This window comes from Channa argus, chromosome 5, assembly GCF_033026475.1.
Source record: "Channa argus isolate prfri chromosome 5, Channa argus male v1.0, whole genome shotgun sequence".
NCBI classification, from domain to species: Eukaryota; Metazoa; Chordata; class Actinopteri; order Anabantiformes; family Channidae; genus Channa; species Channa argus.
In genome coordinates, this window is record NC_090201.1 from 280,161 (window position 1) to 295,344 (window position 15,184).

The 15,184-nt window shown below is 40.3% G+C and overlaps 1 protein-coding gene across 10 annotated transcripts in view; it reads left to right on the plus strand.

The window, feature by feature from the left end:
- The window catches only part of LOC137127304 (transcription factor SOX-13-like), a 42,504-nt gene extending 28,619 nt beyond the window's left edge, over positions 1-13,885 (plus strand). For 7 of the 10 annotated variants that reach the window (XM_067504125.1, XM_067504128.1, XM_067504126.1 and 4 more), the window contains 7 exons: positions 2,096-2,172; positions 2,778-2,943; positions 3,783-3,913; positions 6,301-6,460; positions 6,935-7,105; positions 9,010-9,226; positions 10,589-13,885. In XM_067504125.1, coding sequence (XP_067360226.1) covers positions 2,096-2,172; positions 2,778-2,943; positions 3,783-3,913; positions 6,301-6,460; positions 6,935-7,105; positions 9,010-9,226; positions 10,589-10,862 — 1,196 coding nt within the window. In that variant the 3' untranslated portion in view covers positions 10,863-13,885. The remainder of the gene's footprint in view (positions 1-2,095; positions 2,173-2,777; positions 2,944-3,782; positions 3,914-6,300; positions 6,461-6,934; positions 7,106-9,009; positions 9,227-10,588) is intronic. The other 3 variants (XM_067504123.1, XM_067504124.1, XM_067504127.1) reach the window with 1 other exon arrangement.
- The last annotated feature ends 1,299 nt before the right edge of the window (positions 13,886-15,184 follow it).

The window sequence follows — 15,184 nt, forward strand, 5'->3', positions numbered from 1 at the left end:
TTTAGTGGTGCTCGTACTGAGGTTAGAGACTCAGAGTCACAGCATTAGAACAAAAGCAGCACTCACTTTTTCCCCAAGGTCCAAATTCTGCTATTAAAAGTGGTAATAAATTTGCTTTTCAGCTCAACTACTGTAGAGATTCTTTCAAAATTAGGGTGATCTTTCAAAAACTTATGGTATGATGAAATACACATCAGAAGGTCCAGTTTAGATTCATTCATTTCTCTCCTGTCCACCTGAGTGGACCAACAGTAATTTTTTATCAGAGCTGGGCTCTGTTCAATCCATCTTTAGTTGTCATTGTGATCTGTGAACAATCGTTCTAAGATTCTCTCCACAAGATCTTCAGTGCTGGAAACATTGGGCTTTGTCTCTTGTCTCTTAGCTACATTCCCTTGCTGTGAAGGAAGAATGAACACTCTGCTTGAGTGTTTGTATTGAAGGCCAAAAACTTTATGTAGGGAAGCTGATGCCATCAGTGGAGCTTCAAGAGGTCCAATCAATGCTGGAACGTCATCCAGCTCAAGTGCTTTGTAAAGAGAAACTTTAGCATATTTACATACTTCAACTCAGGGCCTTTTGCACAAAGCATGGGAAGAGAAACAAATGTGGACTTTAATACAACAATATGGCTGATGGCACTTTTCGCACATTTTGCTTGTACAGTTAGCAGGATATACGAGGGCACAGCTTTGTGCAGTCTTGTATTCACAAGTCTTAAAAGCTGTGCTAGTGCCTGACCTTGTCTTCTCCATCAATTCCAGCATAAAAGAGACAAGGCTGCTCTTTAAAACACTCTAGGTAGAATTTAAGGAAATCCATTCATTGGCTTTTTTTTATTTAAAGAAATGTGTGTGTGTGTGTGTGTGAGAGAGTGCGTGCTTTAGAACAGGATGTAAAACATAATGGGACTGTAGAGTTATGTGGAAGTTAAAGTTGTCTTTTCTTTGACAATAATGGACATAGAGAAGGGCTATTCGGTTTCATTTCAGTTTTGTTAGTGCGTTTTTTGTTTAGCATCTAATTTTATGATCAACTGGACATTGTATTTTCAAGTGCTCCGTGCAAGTTTTAAATGAATGTGGTCTTTGTCTCAACATGCTGACAATTATTTTAAAAGCCAATTCATACTTAGTCTATCTGTGCATATGAAAATTTCATCACCACTCTGGTCTGTGAGGATCAGGACAAACTCACTACAAACATTCACATTCAGCCCTAAATTGTCCACGTGGACTGTCCACATTGCCAATGTCCTTGATGCCTTCAATGTGAAGTGGTATTACTTTTTGTTTTTTTACTTCTTCTATTCATGTATGTATCCTGTATGTATTATGAATAGAAGCACATGCAGGTCCATAGTTCCAATATATGTCTGTCTAAACACAAACATAAAGTATGAGTTGACATTAATGCTCTGGTAAAGCATTTTCTATTTCAGAATGAGCTTTTATAATGCTGAGTGTAAAGCTATAAAAGATTACAGAGAAATAGCATTTAATTTTTTTTACAATGTATCTTAAACTTTGCTGTGCACCTTTGTGGGGTGACTCCACAAAGGTGAATCTAAGGTATCAAATATAAAATAAGGTACACACATCAATACCATCAACAAGAGGACAACAATAGATTTGGTAATTGAATAGGCCAATTCTGTTGTGACGTGGATTAAGGTTGGGTAATATAACCGTACTATGTCTTTCATAACAGGGGTGGTGAAGTTAACCCTGATATGTTTGACCCTACCCGCCCAGTAAAATGTACTTATCAGACAATCCAACAAAATGAACAGAACCTCGATACTAAACTACACAAAAGTGCTCATATATTAGGAATGAAATGTATAAAACACGATTGTAGAAAATATACTAAGACATGTTTTATCATTTACTATTTGTGTTAATTAAAACTCTGACACTCACTCTGAGAAAGCATTTTACCACCCAAAGACTAGATCAGCTAAAAAAAAAAAAAAGCATGCAAACTAGTGATGACTGGGATGATGTGTTTGCCAGACTTTCCACTTAGGTCATTTAGAAAATCACCAAAACTGATGACGATGTGTTTTCATGCAGAGTTTTTTTCTTTGTTATAGCTATGGACTATACCATGCAGCTGCTTCCAAACCCTCACGCCACCCCTGTCAAGAGGAGCAGTGCTTCCTTCCGACAGGTACCATGTTAGTAGAGCATAAACTATGTATTGGATGTTATCCATTTAACTGTGCATGTCATTGTAACAAGGCTATTTCCCAACTTTGTAAACTCCATTAATGGACACACCTGTATATGTTACTGAGAGAACACTGAATTATGGTGTTTGTTAACTGCATTTGTGTGTGTGTGTGGTTTAAGGGATGTTAAAGAAAGTGAAGCCCTCCAGTCCAAACAAATGCTGCACTTTCTGTTATTTTGGAGGCTGAAAAGCTTTTGGAATACACCACACCCTCTGTTTAAACGTTTAATGTGTGTGGTATAGGTGTGTGTGTGTGTGTCGTGTGTGAGAGAGTTGGTGCGTGTGTGCAGCATGGACTGTATTTGCACGGCAGGTTTTTAAGCAGGATACGGCATCACAGCTAAAGTAAACAAAAGGAAAGAGGATGAGGTGATTGTGGAGACAAAAGAACAGAAACACTACAAAGGTGTGACAGATGCGCTGCGACATGCCAAATTCGCCGTGCCTAACCGGCATGAATGCACGCCCTCGCCCTTTGCAGTCATGCCTAAATGTGTGTTAGTGGCCCCACCCCTGCTCATCTGCCCTTCCTGTGTGTTTAGGAAGCCAGTCAGCCCTTGAACCTGACGTCCAAGCCAAAGGGACTGGAGCTGGGGAAGACCCCCAGTCCCCAGAGCCTGGAGCTGGGATCGCTGGCATTGCAGGGGCCCTACAGACCCAGAGATCTTCAGACAGAAGTGTCCCACAGTCCACCACGATCCGCCCTCAGTGAGTCACAATGCTGAGAAATTCACAGTTACTGCTAAGTCATCACAGCTTCTCCAAGACTTGTTGTGGTATTTGCCATCCTCTGTGTTTATGGATCCTCGTTGTAACATTGTTTAAACCGCCCCCCTTTTTTGCCACATGAACTCTCCCTCAACTTCACCAAGCTTTAAATACATGAATCCGTGCTACAGCAACCAACCTTGTCACCTCTTAGATTCCCCAGTAACACAGCTAGACAAAAAGAGTGGGCACACTATATCTCTTTAGTTCCACAAACTGGGGTCAGATAAATAGGGTCCTGATTTGGTTTTAATAATTTTGACACTCAGTAGCTACTGCTAGACTCCATACTAACTCTGTCTTAAGCTATAGTTGTCTTGAAGTACTTCTAAGGAGCCATGGATTGGTGCCATGCACTGCCTTTGGGACTTTTTGGAACCTCACATGTTTGCAATAGAATGATAAAGCCATAATCTTTAAGTCAGAACCTCCACCCCTAACCACAGGTTTCATATCGTTATGAAAATGTTATGCAGAGAGGAATGCAGGCTGCACAGTGTTTGATTGACAGAAGATCTCTGTCCAAACGCAGCACAGTGACAATGATTTGGCAACAAACTTTAAGGAACTGTGGGTTATGACGTTAACTAGGCTTAAGAAACACAATGAAGCAGTTTAAATATTTGGGATTTAAATATCAGAAAGTGGATACAATTATTTTACAGGACACCGGATATGTTTTTGTTACGGCATTGGCTTCCACAAATAAAGAGCTTTTATTTTTCATTATCCTCTGGTTCCTCCCATCGATGCTTCTCATCCTGCGTTGTTGTCTTCAGGTTTCCTGGGTGATGGCGGTGTTGTCACTCAGGCCATCAACGACGCCCAGCAGCTCCTGAGGAGCCACAGCAGTGGAGGGCGAGAGAGGGACAGAGACAGGGACAGACAGAGAGACAGCAGTTCCAAGATGGTGAGCTGGTTTTTAATTCAGACAGAATTACCTCACAGAGTCACAAGGTTCCTGTCCAGAGTCCTTTTCTGACACGAACTTATAGAGAATGAGCGTAAAGGCTGCAGTATGGGGATGTCCTGATGATCGGGTGTAATATTTGCCACTAGCCGAAGGTTATATAACTAGAACTCAACCTTTGTTTTACAAAGTTATTTTACCTTCATATTTGTGTGGAGACTCTACGGTCCATTTTTCCCACGCTTCTCCATCCAGCATCTCACCCCAAAGTCTGTGCTTTTGTTTGTTTGGTTTTTCTTTTCTTTTTCTTCTTTTTTAGTGAAAGCTGTTCCTTTTATAAAACACTGGTTGCCGCCATATTTATCTTGCAGAAGAACCTGTGAGATCTTTTGTTCTCTCAAGAGTTGCCTAATGGATTGATGAGGATTTTACTGTCCAGTGAGGGAAAAAAAAATCTATTTTCATCTGTACTCTATATTGGCGAGAACTCAAATGTAAGGCGATATCGGGACATCCCTACTACAGTCACATAAAGAAATCTCTACTGTGTGAAATCTCTACTTGCTGTCTTTTCCCTCTAAAACACTGCCTGTGGCATCTTTGTACCTTTTTTATTGTTTTAGCAATAATCTCTTTCCTTTTCTCGCTGCTGGCCTCTTTGCATTGCCTGTTTCGACGTCCACCTTTACTAACAGAGCTGGGGTTTACGTCTTCTCATTTCCCATGCTGGCATCTGGTGATACGGACGTTCAAACAAACATCAAGCAAACTCTTTTCAATTAAAATTCGCATCGGTGTCACTGAAAAGATGTTTTTCCCAAATAACCTTAACTCGAGTTATAATCCAGGCTATCGCTGCTCAGAGCATTATTTTAGAACAGCTCCATTCTTTTTAGGCGTCGCAATTACTGGTTGTTCTCTCCTTCTTTTGTCCACTTGGAAACAGCAGAAACAAGCTCCAAACACAGTATTAGCAAATGTATTACTACAGGCTGAGACAGGTCCTTATTAAGACATCCAGGAGTCGCGGTGCAACATTATCATTTATGTGGAGCTGCCACACGGTGAATGTCAATCCAATTTTCACTATTTGTGCTTTGTTTTTGGTCTCCACCAGCTCCAGAGTGAACACATTACAAAGCTCAGTAAAAGAGCTACAGATCCACATCTGCTCACCATTACAAAGGAGCCCTGATCATATTGTCTTGGATCTGTATAGTTTTCACAATCTTTTTCTGGAAGACAGAAAGCCACTGCTTCCACAGATACATAACCAATAATATTGTGAATTCTGTGTCTGTGAAAATCTTACTGCACTTCCATGTTTAACAGCTTAAGGAAATGTAAATTGGACACTTAATCTCACCACTTAACTTCAGAGCCAGGTTTAGGGTTACAGGGATTTTACTGATTGAAGACCCGGCTGTATTGTAGCCATACACAGAAGCACAGCTCAGTACTGGAAAATGCTTTTAAGTAAACAGTGTATGGAAAAAAAATCACTCTGTTTCCATTATTAGGAAATGAAAAGGGGGCCACATGTTTTGTATCCCCTGGTAAAGACAACTGCTGTTTATAACTTTTATTTACAAGTGTGGTTATGTAATACACTTTTACTATACAGAGATTACAAAATGTCATATTAATTACACAAATGGCTTTAGAAAGCAAACTGACGCTTTGCACTAGTAAATCTTGTGCATTAAAGCATCGGAAAATGAGAGTTGCTCTTGGTTTTGATTCTTTGAGGTGGCTGAAGCTTAGGTCTCAGCCTTGTCCTGGAGGAACAGCTGTTGCAGCCTCACAATACCACAAAGACCTCAGAGTGGCATTGACTGAGCCACCTGCCCTCTCTTTTTGTCCACAGTAACACTGTACTCTGTGGTTCTCCTCCATTATTGTGCTCCAGCTCGCCTCTGCTGCTGCTTTAACACCAATACTATTGACGGACCTATTTTGGTATTACACTCTGCCACATGGGGATAAATAATGTTTTACAGCACGCTGCCTGGATGACAGATAATACAATGATGGTATGATAGTTTTGCAAATTCAGAGTTGCTGCATTCCCATCTATGCCTTTTCTCCTTCACCTCTCCTCCCTACAACAATAAACACCATTCTTCCTCCTCCATCGTGTTGTAATTTCCTTTCTTTGCATTTACAGTTCTGCATTTCAACAGCAGCTGATATGGGACGCATGCCTTTCCCTTACCTTTAATAGCACCCTCTGTAACACATGCAGGCGTCGGACACACCCCTTGCACACAGGGTCATCTTTTTACTGCAGTCTGAATTCAGATCATCTCTTTGTGCTCAAGTGTGAATATTTGTGTTCCTTTACTGCATGTCTGACTTCACTTGCCTTTGTGTTTTCTTGTATTTAGGACTATAAAGACTCTCCTCGCAGTGAGAGAGTTTCTCACTCGGAGCGGGGTGAAGACAGACATGGCCTGGCATCCACTGAGGACCACCTCAGCAGTGACTCTGAGGGTGGGTGTCCCAGGAAGGGCGATGTAGGGCCAAATAAATACTGGACAGTTCCAAGTAATACATTCACCATTTCCAAGGCAGTATTCTACATTAAGTATCAAAAATGTTGGATTGCTTTATTGTTCCCTCAGAATATCATACTGACATTTAGATATTCCAAATTAAATTCCACCACCTCCTGCAGATACAACTCTTATCAGAATACATCATTATATTCTTGAAGTTTAAGAGCTGTTGTACAAACCTTGTGGTTGGAGAATGTGTGTGGGGAATGTGAATCATAAGTTCGTGTGCAGTAGGGTGTTCGTGAGTGAAGGGAAAGATTTCTTTCATTGAGTAAAGGTTAATAAGCAGGTGAGCTGGTAGATATTCACCACTTTTACGGGCGTAACAGAAAAGTTTAATTACAGCAAGTGTACCACTCCTTGGAAAGGAGAAGGATATGTTTAAGGACTGTACAGTAGTAATGAGTAACATATTCCAGCTCCATTTGGTGTGGTCTTCTGACTGTAGCCCTCTTTCCTGTAGGTGCCCTGCCCATCTCAGTCCCAGGCAGCTATCCTGAGGCTCGGCCCCCTCCCTCCTCGGGCCACATCAAGAGACCCATGAATGCTTTCATGGTCTGGGCCAAGGACGAGCGCAGGAGGATCCTGCAGGCCTTCCCCGACATGCACAACTCCTCCATCAGCAAGATCCTGGGTGAGCCCAGCACTGGGTAGGGGTGGGTTTCACTCTGTGTCTCTATTCTGAGATGCTGCCTGGTGTTCATGAGGGCACTGACAACCACCTGCTTCTGCTACCACACAGTCTCACACACACACACACACACACACACACACACACACACACACACACACACACACACACGCACACACACAGGATCAAATCCCTTTCCTTGGACCAAACATTTACATTCCTTTCTATTGTGAAGAGCTTGTGTATGTCTGTGCCACCATCCTTCACACAGATACACACAGAGACACAGGGATGTGGAAAGACGTGCCAATTATGTGTGTCATAATAGAATCGACTTAAACACAATCTTATTACTAATTACTTTCTTACTCACTGTACGAAGCATTGTCTTTTTCAAATACACTCCAAAGTGGTATGATCACCTCAAAGCACTGTTTAAATATGTGTTAACCACACCTTTTCCCACACCAATTAAATTCGCTTTGTTTTGAAAGTGAAAATATTTGTTGTAATGCGCCACAGTGATGTGCAGCTAAGCCGATGACAAATATGATGCTCGTGATCACACAAACAAAACGAACAAACAAAAAAATCAATATTTTAAAGGAGGAATTCTGGTAACTTGTAAAAGAAGAATGAAAAGCTGAAACTATAAATGCTCTCTTCAGTACAGTCAGGGATCAACCTTGGCAGCAAATCTTAACAAATGCTTACTGTTTAACCGACACTGATCTGTTCTGTGGATCTGTGTTCTTGTGATGCATCACTCACAGTCCAATTAATGGGCTAATACTAAGTCTGTATTTTGTAATTTGGCCTAAATGTAATATTTTCTTTTTCTTCTCCATTTTACTAGATGCTTTTTTGATGTGAGTCATGCTCATTTTTTTTTCATAAAAGTGGAATATGCCAAAATGAAGTTTTTGCAAAAATTAAGAATTATGTCAATATATAATATCAATTAAAAAACTTGTAAAATTGATAAGCAACTGCTTACTGGCAAAATGAGTAGAAACTAACTAACTAGTAGAAAGTAAAAATTATAGTTCCAAAGTAACTAAAATTAGTCACATTTTGCCTTTTAAATCTTTAGTTGTAACTTAAGAGACGTTAAGTGTGTATTTTCACCAATGCCTAAGATCCAATATAGGAGCTGAATGAATGCAGAGGAAATCACACAAAAACACAATATTGTGTTTTTATTGGCTCTGTCACAAGACTTTCCTGAGGCTTCCAGAAGGTCCCACACACTTTTTTTGAAACGTTCCTGACAGTGCTACATACAAAAATTGTAGCCAGATGTCCATTCTGGGTCCGTAAAGTACACAGTCGCACTCACCCACTGTCATATTACATCTATGGTTTCCTGCATTGCTCAGCACACCGGCAGGCTTCTGCAAGTTGAGTGGACTCAGCGTGCAACGGTTTAAGAGTTATCGCATAAAGGCCAACTATTATTAACTGAGTAAAGCCCCAGAATAAAAATATAAAACCCAACAGTGCAAATGCATAACAGGGCCTCTTTAAATTTTATTAAGTTTTACTTTGGGTTAAAGTTCATGGGAAGGTTTATTTTGACTAAATTCTGTGCCCCCAACAGCCCATTCCCATCTCCAGCTGTGCAGTGCTGGATAAACCGAAAGGAAAAATAAAATAAATAAAATAAAATGTTGACAAAATTCTAACTGGCCACCATGGACACAACTGGATAAAGTAACTAAAGGAAAACTCTTTTGAACAGTACGTATTCATTAGACCAAATTGTAATAATAGGAAATAAGCAAAATCTAAAGCTACCATACAAATCCCAACAGTTAAAGTAGCAAAGCCTTTGAGAACCTCTGTGAAATAATTCACCTCTGCTCTTTTACTTATCCCCTATCCACTTTGTGTGCCCCTGTCTCTAGGTTCGAGGTGGAAGGCCATGTCCAACCAGGAGAAGCAGCCTTACTATGAAGAGCAGGCGAGGCTGAGCCGGCAACACCTGGAGCGCTACCCCGACTATAAATACAAACCGCGGCCCAAACGGACCTGCATCGTGGAGGGACGGAGGCTGAGGGTGGGCGAGTACAAGGCCATGATGAAGAGCCGCAGACAGGAGCAGAGAGCGACGTACTCGCACAGGTAGATGCTGATACACGTGCACAGGGCCAGTGTGTCTCACACAGCTTTGAGGCAGACAGCAGCAACAATTCAGTCTATTGACAAGAGGTTGTTCTGCACCTCCACACACTGTAGACAATATCTGCAGCTACCACAGCTCGGATTTTTATTCTCGAAGACACGAACAAAAGTGGAGTATTGATACTGCAGCTAGGCTGTTTTTCAGTCTGTCCTCAGCGATGAATAGCATCCCTCTCCATTTGTTCACTCTAACTCCTCCAGCTAGTTAAGCTGGAGGATTTGGAGGTTGGAACTGTTAATGGCTTTGTTTTGTGTCTGTGCTGTTTGTATTTGCCTTACGGACATACCACAGGTTTTCTCTTTAGAGAATCTCTATTCAAAATAAAACGTTAATATCAGAATGTCACAATGACCTTGGCCAAATCTAATTATCTTTCACTTTTTGACGGAAATACTTAATTGCAGGATTTCTTCACTCTTACCTAACTTTGATGGATAGTGTAATAAGCCTGTGTTATGTTAGACATTTTTAAATGTTTGATTTTATTTCTGAAATTGAAAATGGATTTAATTACTACAATACCTGTGGTATGAGCCTTGGGCCACAGTGGCTAAGGACAAGCTGCTTAGCAGGGAAACTTCAAAACATTTGGTGGATTTTTTGTCTGAATTTGTCCTGAAGTGTGCCAGAGTCTTAAAGTACGTCTTTAGTCAAATTAAACTTGCTTCTTTTGGTTCTAGTTCAGGTAGCACATGTAAATGAAGGCCATTAAATTTCCCTCTGACTTCCCTATATTTAAAAACTCCTCCAGATGATATAACTCACAGGAACATTCAGTTCAGATTGTGTTATCTTGTTGCTCACACTATGGAGTGTGTAATTATGGTCAACCTGCTGTTCCAGAGCTCCTCCTGATGACATCATCTGAACTCCTAATGAAAAACTCCTCTGGGTGATGTCATCTGGAGGAGTTTTTCAGCTAGAAGCGGAGAAATATTTTAATATAGGGAAGTCAGCCGGAAGTTTAAAAGCATTAATGTACATTTACATCATAAACTAAAGCCATAGAAAGCGAGTTGACAATTGGTGAAGTCGCACTTTAAAGACAGGATTCTGTAGATTGTACCCACTGTTACTGTACTGCTAGTGATGCAAATTATAAATGAGAATTGTTCAACTTTAAACTTTAAACTATAAAACAAGGATCAACAAGGATCCAACTTATTCATAAATGCTTGTTTAAACATTGATGACTCACAGAACTACCAACATATAGACAGAACCTCACCATGTCCATCGTATCTCTGAAAATCAGCAAACTGAAATTGACTGAGTTTATCATTTCATTCTTGTCTTTTTAGTCAAACAGAGCCTCAGCAGATCCACTACTCCCACGGTGAGGCCCAGTACCAGGGCAGCGCTGGCTCGGTCTCTGTGGCAACTGTGCCCTTCCACCCCGCATTACTGGAGCATTACCTGCCGCAGGTGGCACCAGCTGCACGTCGAGCGGAGAGCCACATCACACCCACCTCCCTGCCCAGGGAGAGAGAGAGGGACCGGCCTCCGTACAGTGAAGGAGACGAAAGCGACGGGGGAGAGAGGAGTGAAGGGGAACTGGTGCTCCTGACTGACTGAAAAAAAAAAAGGGGGGGGGAGTGGATGGGAGAAGACAAAAAAAGGAAAACTGAGGTGAGGAGAGGCAAGCGGTGCTCTGTGTTGACTGTCAGTAACAGGAGAAGACTGGAGGATGAACGGGACAAACAGGGAGAGATTGAGTATTCACTGACACAATTCGCTCCTCTGTAAGAAACACTTACTCTCTTGTAAATTAGCACAGTCTCCCACGAAACCCTGCTCTAAAACACACACACACACATAAAGTTGAGCTCTTATCTTACTCATTTCCCTTCATAGACATCACATCATCAACTGCTCTGTGTTGGAGCAAAGATGTTTTATTGAAGTTATAGTGTAGAAATTTCTTGATTAATTCCTTACGCTTCACGTTTTCCTCCCAGTGTTGACTTCTAATAAACATAATGTCCCACAGGGATTCAATTTAATAGGGGAAACTTCAGCAGTCTTGTACTATTCCTATTTGTACCTGTTGGACCTCAGAGCCACTGAATAACTGTTGTTATCAGTATGTCTGCACTGCCCCCTGCTGCTGAAGCCTGGTTATTACTGCATGAAGACACACAAGAACAGCTCCTGACTGCTAATTGTCACATAAGATCCATATGCACACATAAAGTATGTTGTAACATAAGCTGTTGCTGAAATGTTACAACTAACATCCACAATTCAGATTCAGATAACCTGCCTTCAAATGGGTCTAAATGTCACATCTGTTTTGAATCAGGTTTCCCATAAAACGAACATCCTGTTGCCACCCTGGTGATATCCAGTAAATCCTCTCCTCCCTCGTCCGCTCACATCACACTGTTCAGTCAGGCTGTGCTGTATTATGCTGTATTTGTGTGTCGGTGAGTTCCCTCTCCATAGCACGGTGGGTTGACCTCAGCTTTGCCCATTTGGCTTTTATACCTCTGCGTTGGCTTCTTTTGAGTGTTTTATTGTCGTGTTGAGAACGTCCCATGTATGTATCCCCAGAAATATATCTGCTGTTTCGTCTTTATACAGGCAGCCTCCCACAGAATTGCAGAACATATGCACAATCATGTGAATTGTTGAATTAAATTTTTTAAAAATTACTTTTTGAATTTTGTCCGCAATCCTGGTACTAGTGCATCGAGTTTCCTAAAGCTGCACTGCAAGAAATAGAGAGTAAACGTAAAGCTAAATGTTAACGAAAAACCTGAAATATCCATCAGTCTTCGACATCTTTGGCTACAGCACTACATGTCAACAATTCAGCTCGCTGAGCATTATTATGATCCATGTTAGCACTTAGCATAGGCCTGTACTATGTTTCTTGAAAAGGCTGCATTCACGGATGTTTGTAATTATCTCTATTGTTGTGTTAGTCAATTTAGACATATATGATTGATGCAGCAGGAGGTGTTTTAAAGCCATTCAGACTTGTAACAGTAAAATGTGAATGTTACAGTATTAGCGGTGTTTATTTCTTGTGTTTATGCAAACACATTCGACTTCTGCGTAACTAACAGCATTAGATGTGTTTTCTTCATAATAAATGGCAAATCCCTAATTCCAATACTAAAACACAGAAAGCTCCCTGCAAATGATGCTAGTAGTTTTGTGTGTTAAGTTTAAAATTGAGTGAACGAGTTAAACTAAAAGGTGTGAAGTGAAATGTCAATAATCTTAATTAACTTTAAATTAATTTGTACAAATCTGAACACTTAAAATTTATGTTTTAAAAAGTATTGAAGGGCAAATTCACCAATTATTAGCTTTCTTTCTATGCTTTTAGTTCAGGAGGTACATGTTTATGAATGACATGTGTCTTCAGTGTAATAACATGTATCTGCAACAAACTAAAAGCTCCTCCAGATGATATCTGAACAAAAAACTCGTCAAGATGACATCATTTGGAGGCTAGCTCTTAAGCTAGAAGAAAAGAGATACTTTAATATGGGGAAGACAGTGGGAGGTTTCATACTGCCTAGACAAAAACAAAGTCACACACTCATATTTAATAATAATGATAATACGATTTTGACCACCTTTAGCTCTGATTACACTCATTCTCCATGGCATCATTTCAATGAGCTTTTGCAAGTCATAAAATTAACAATGTTCAAAGTTGCATACATGTTTCACCAAGATCGTATATTGATGATGGGAGAGTCAGACCACTGTCTAAAGTCTTCTACACACTTGGTGTTGGCCAATCATTCACTACTTGAGCCTGATGATTTCTGGTGTTGTCATCTTTGAATAGGGAAGAAAAACTCCATTGTTGGGAAAAGTGGCTCATTCAGTATATCCAGGTAGTCAGCTCCTCTTAGCATCACTTAGGGATGAATAATTTGTTGCCAGCTGAGACTTTAATCACTGTAGCAATTATCCAATTGAAGGCTCTTACAGTACCTATTTACTAAGTTCAGTCCAGGTGGTTCTTTTTTTTTTTTTTTTCTGGCCAGGCAGTGTGCATGGACCATGCAAACTACAGCCATAGGAAGCTAGTTTACAAAGGTGAAGTTGGCCTTTAATAACTAGTTTGTCAATTCTTTATCTCTTTTAATTCCAAGTGAAGGTGGTGCGGCAGCAGATAAAAACATGCTTGCATGATGTAAAATAGTGGCACAAATAGAACACGTGGAAGCTTTTGCTGTCTTGGCTCTCGTCTCTCAATAAGCATGCTGAGCAATTTATTACTACCCTAATAAAACTGGGGTCAATCCACCTTTAGGTTGACAAATCACAAGACAAGTTTCAGACCTCAGGGTTGTGGCTCATCCTATCCAAGCACGGTCAGGGCTGTGTGGAGGAACGATGCTGGCTTTTGTGTACAGAGATGGATATCAAAGGAAAAAGTTTATCTGATTTTAGTGGAGACATTCTGAGGAGTCACCTATAGTTACCCCTGCTGATGTAAATATAGAAAGAGACTTTATTTTGTTTATAAGAGCTTGTGTAATTTAAAGGTGTACATTTCTATGTTTTCAGAGTTTTGTGCTGTTTTTTTTTTCCTTTTCTTGAAAGACAATAAATTGGTTGTGTTAATTGTGTTTGGTATGATTTTTTTTTTTAAAGATGCATGTGCGTGTGTGTGTGTGTGTGTGTGTGTGTGTATATATGAGTCACAGAACCTCTCCCTACACACCCAGGCAGGGACAGTAATTACTTTGCTTCATAAATCATGTTCTCCAGGATAACACATTATGTCAGCTCAACACAATATATCAGTGGGACAGAATATTTTTCCATTATGTATTTTTCACCAAGCAGACAAGCACAGAAAAAACTTGAGAAGAGAACATTTTGATTTGTCAAACAGCTGTAACTATAATTACTGCACTCCAGTCACATGTTCCACATCCCTGTTCTAGTCTCACTGGTGCTGACGCACCTAAATGATCACAGCTGTCATTTGCGTTAACAGTAACACCTGCATTTCTCTTGCTGTTACAACTGTCACAAGTTCAACAACTGTCTGTCATCAAAAGGTGGAACCAGTTTAGAAATTGGTTCACGGATGCTTGAGAGGTGTAAAAGAGATTTTGTAATAATTTAAGTACTGACGAACAAACCTGATCATAATAAAAGTACAAGTTGGATCAACATTTCTGTGATACTCTTAACCAAACCTGTAACATATAGTTTCAAGGATGTTGGAGTCAAGTGTACATATCAGACAGGTACTTATAGTAGTGTCTTCTAATAAGGAAGCATACATCAAGGGAGAGTTTATGGCTAATAACGTTTTACTGATGCTTTGTAGATCAATTAAAAGCCATTAATAATGTCACGGTTGCCAGGTTGTCCTTAATTCCCCCCAATGAATAGTTTGACATTCTGGACAAATCGGGCAAAATATCTGGACCTTGTACATTCATAGACTGCTTTTAGACGACATATTACATTTTTATTCTAAGAGGATCACACTCTGTGGTTTGAAGACTCTAAATAAGTATAGCATCATAATCATGGGTAAATCCAAAGTGGTTTAACATTTTCTGTTAAGTCATTAAGGATATAAATGTTTTTATGACCGAGCATCATAAAATTAGTCACATTTTTATCAAAACTACAGGTATGAATCAAACTAAAAGTGTAATACAGTCCCGGTGTAATGCGCCACCTTTGTTAAGTACTGTAGGCCCTGAAACTGTCCTAGACCAACTAGAGAGTAAGTATAAAATGAGCTCACTAAAAAGAAACACCAATAGTGGGATTAGCAGTTCGATTTCAAGCTCCTCCCGTTCATGTGTTACAATAGACACAGGGGCAGGCGAGCATCTGGCAGAGCAGCTCTGTGCCATCACTGGAGTGTGAGTTTGTTTGAGGGTGAATGAGAAACAGCAGTG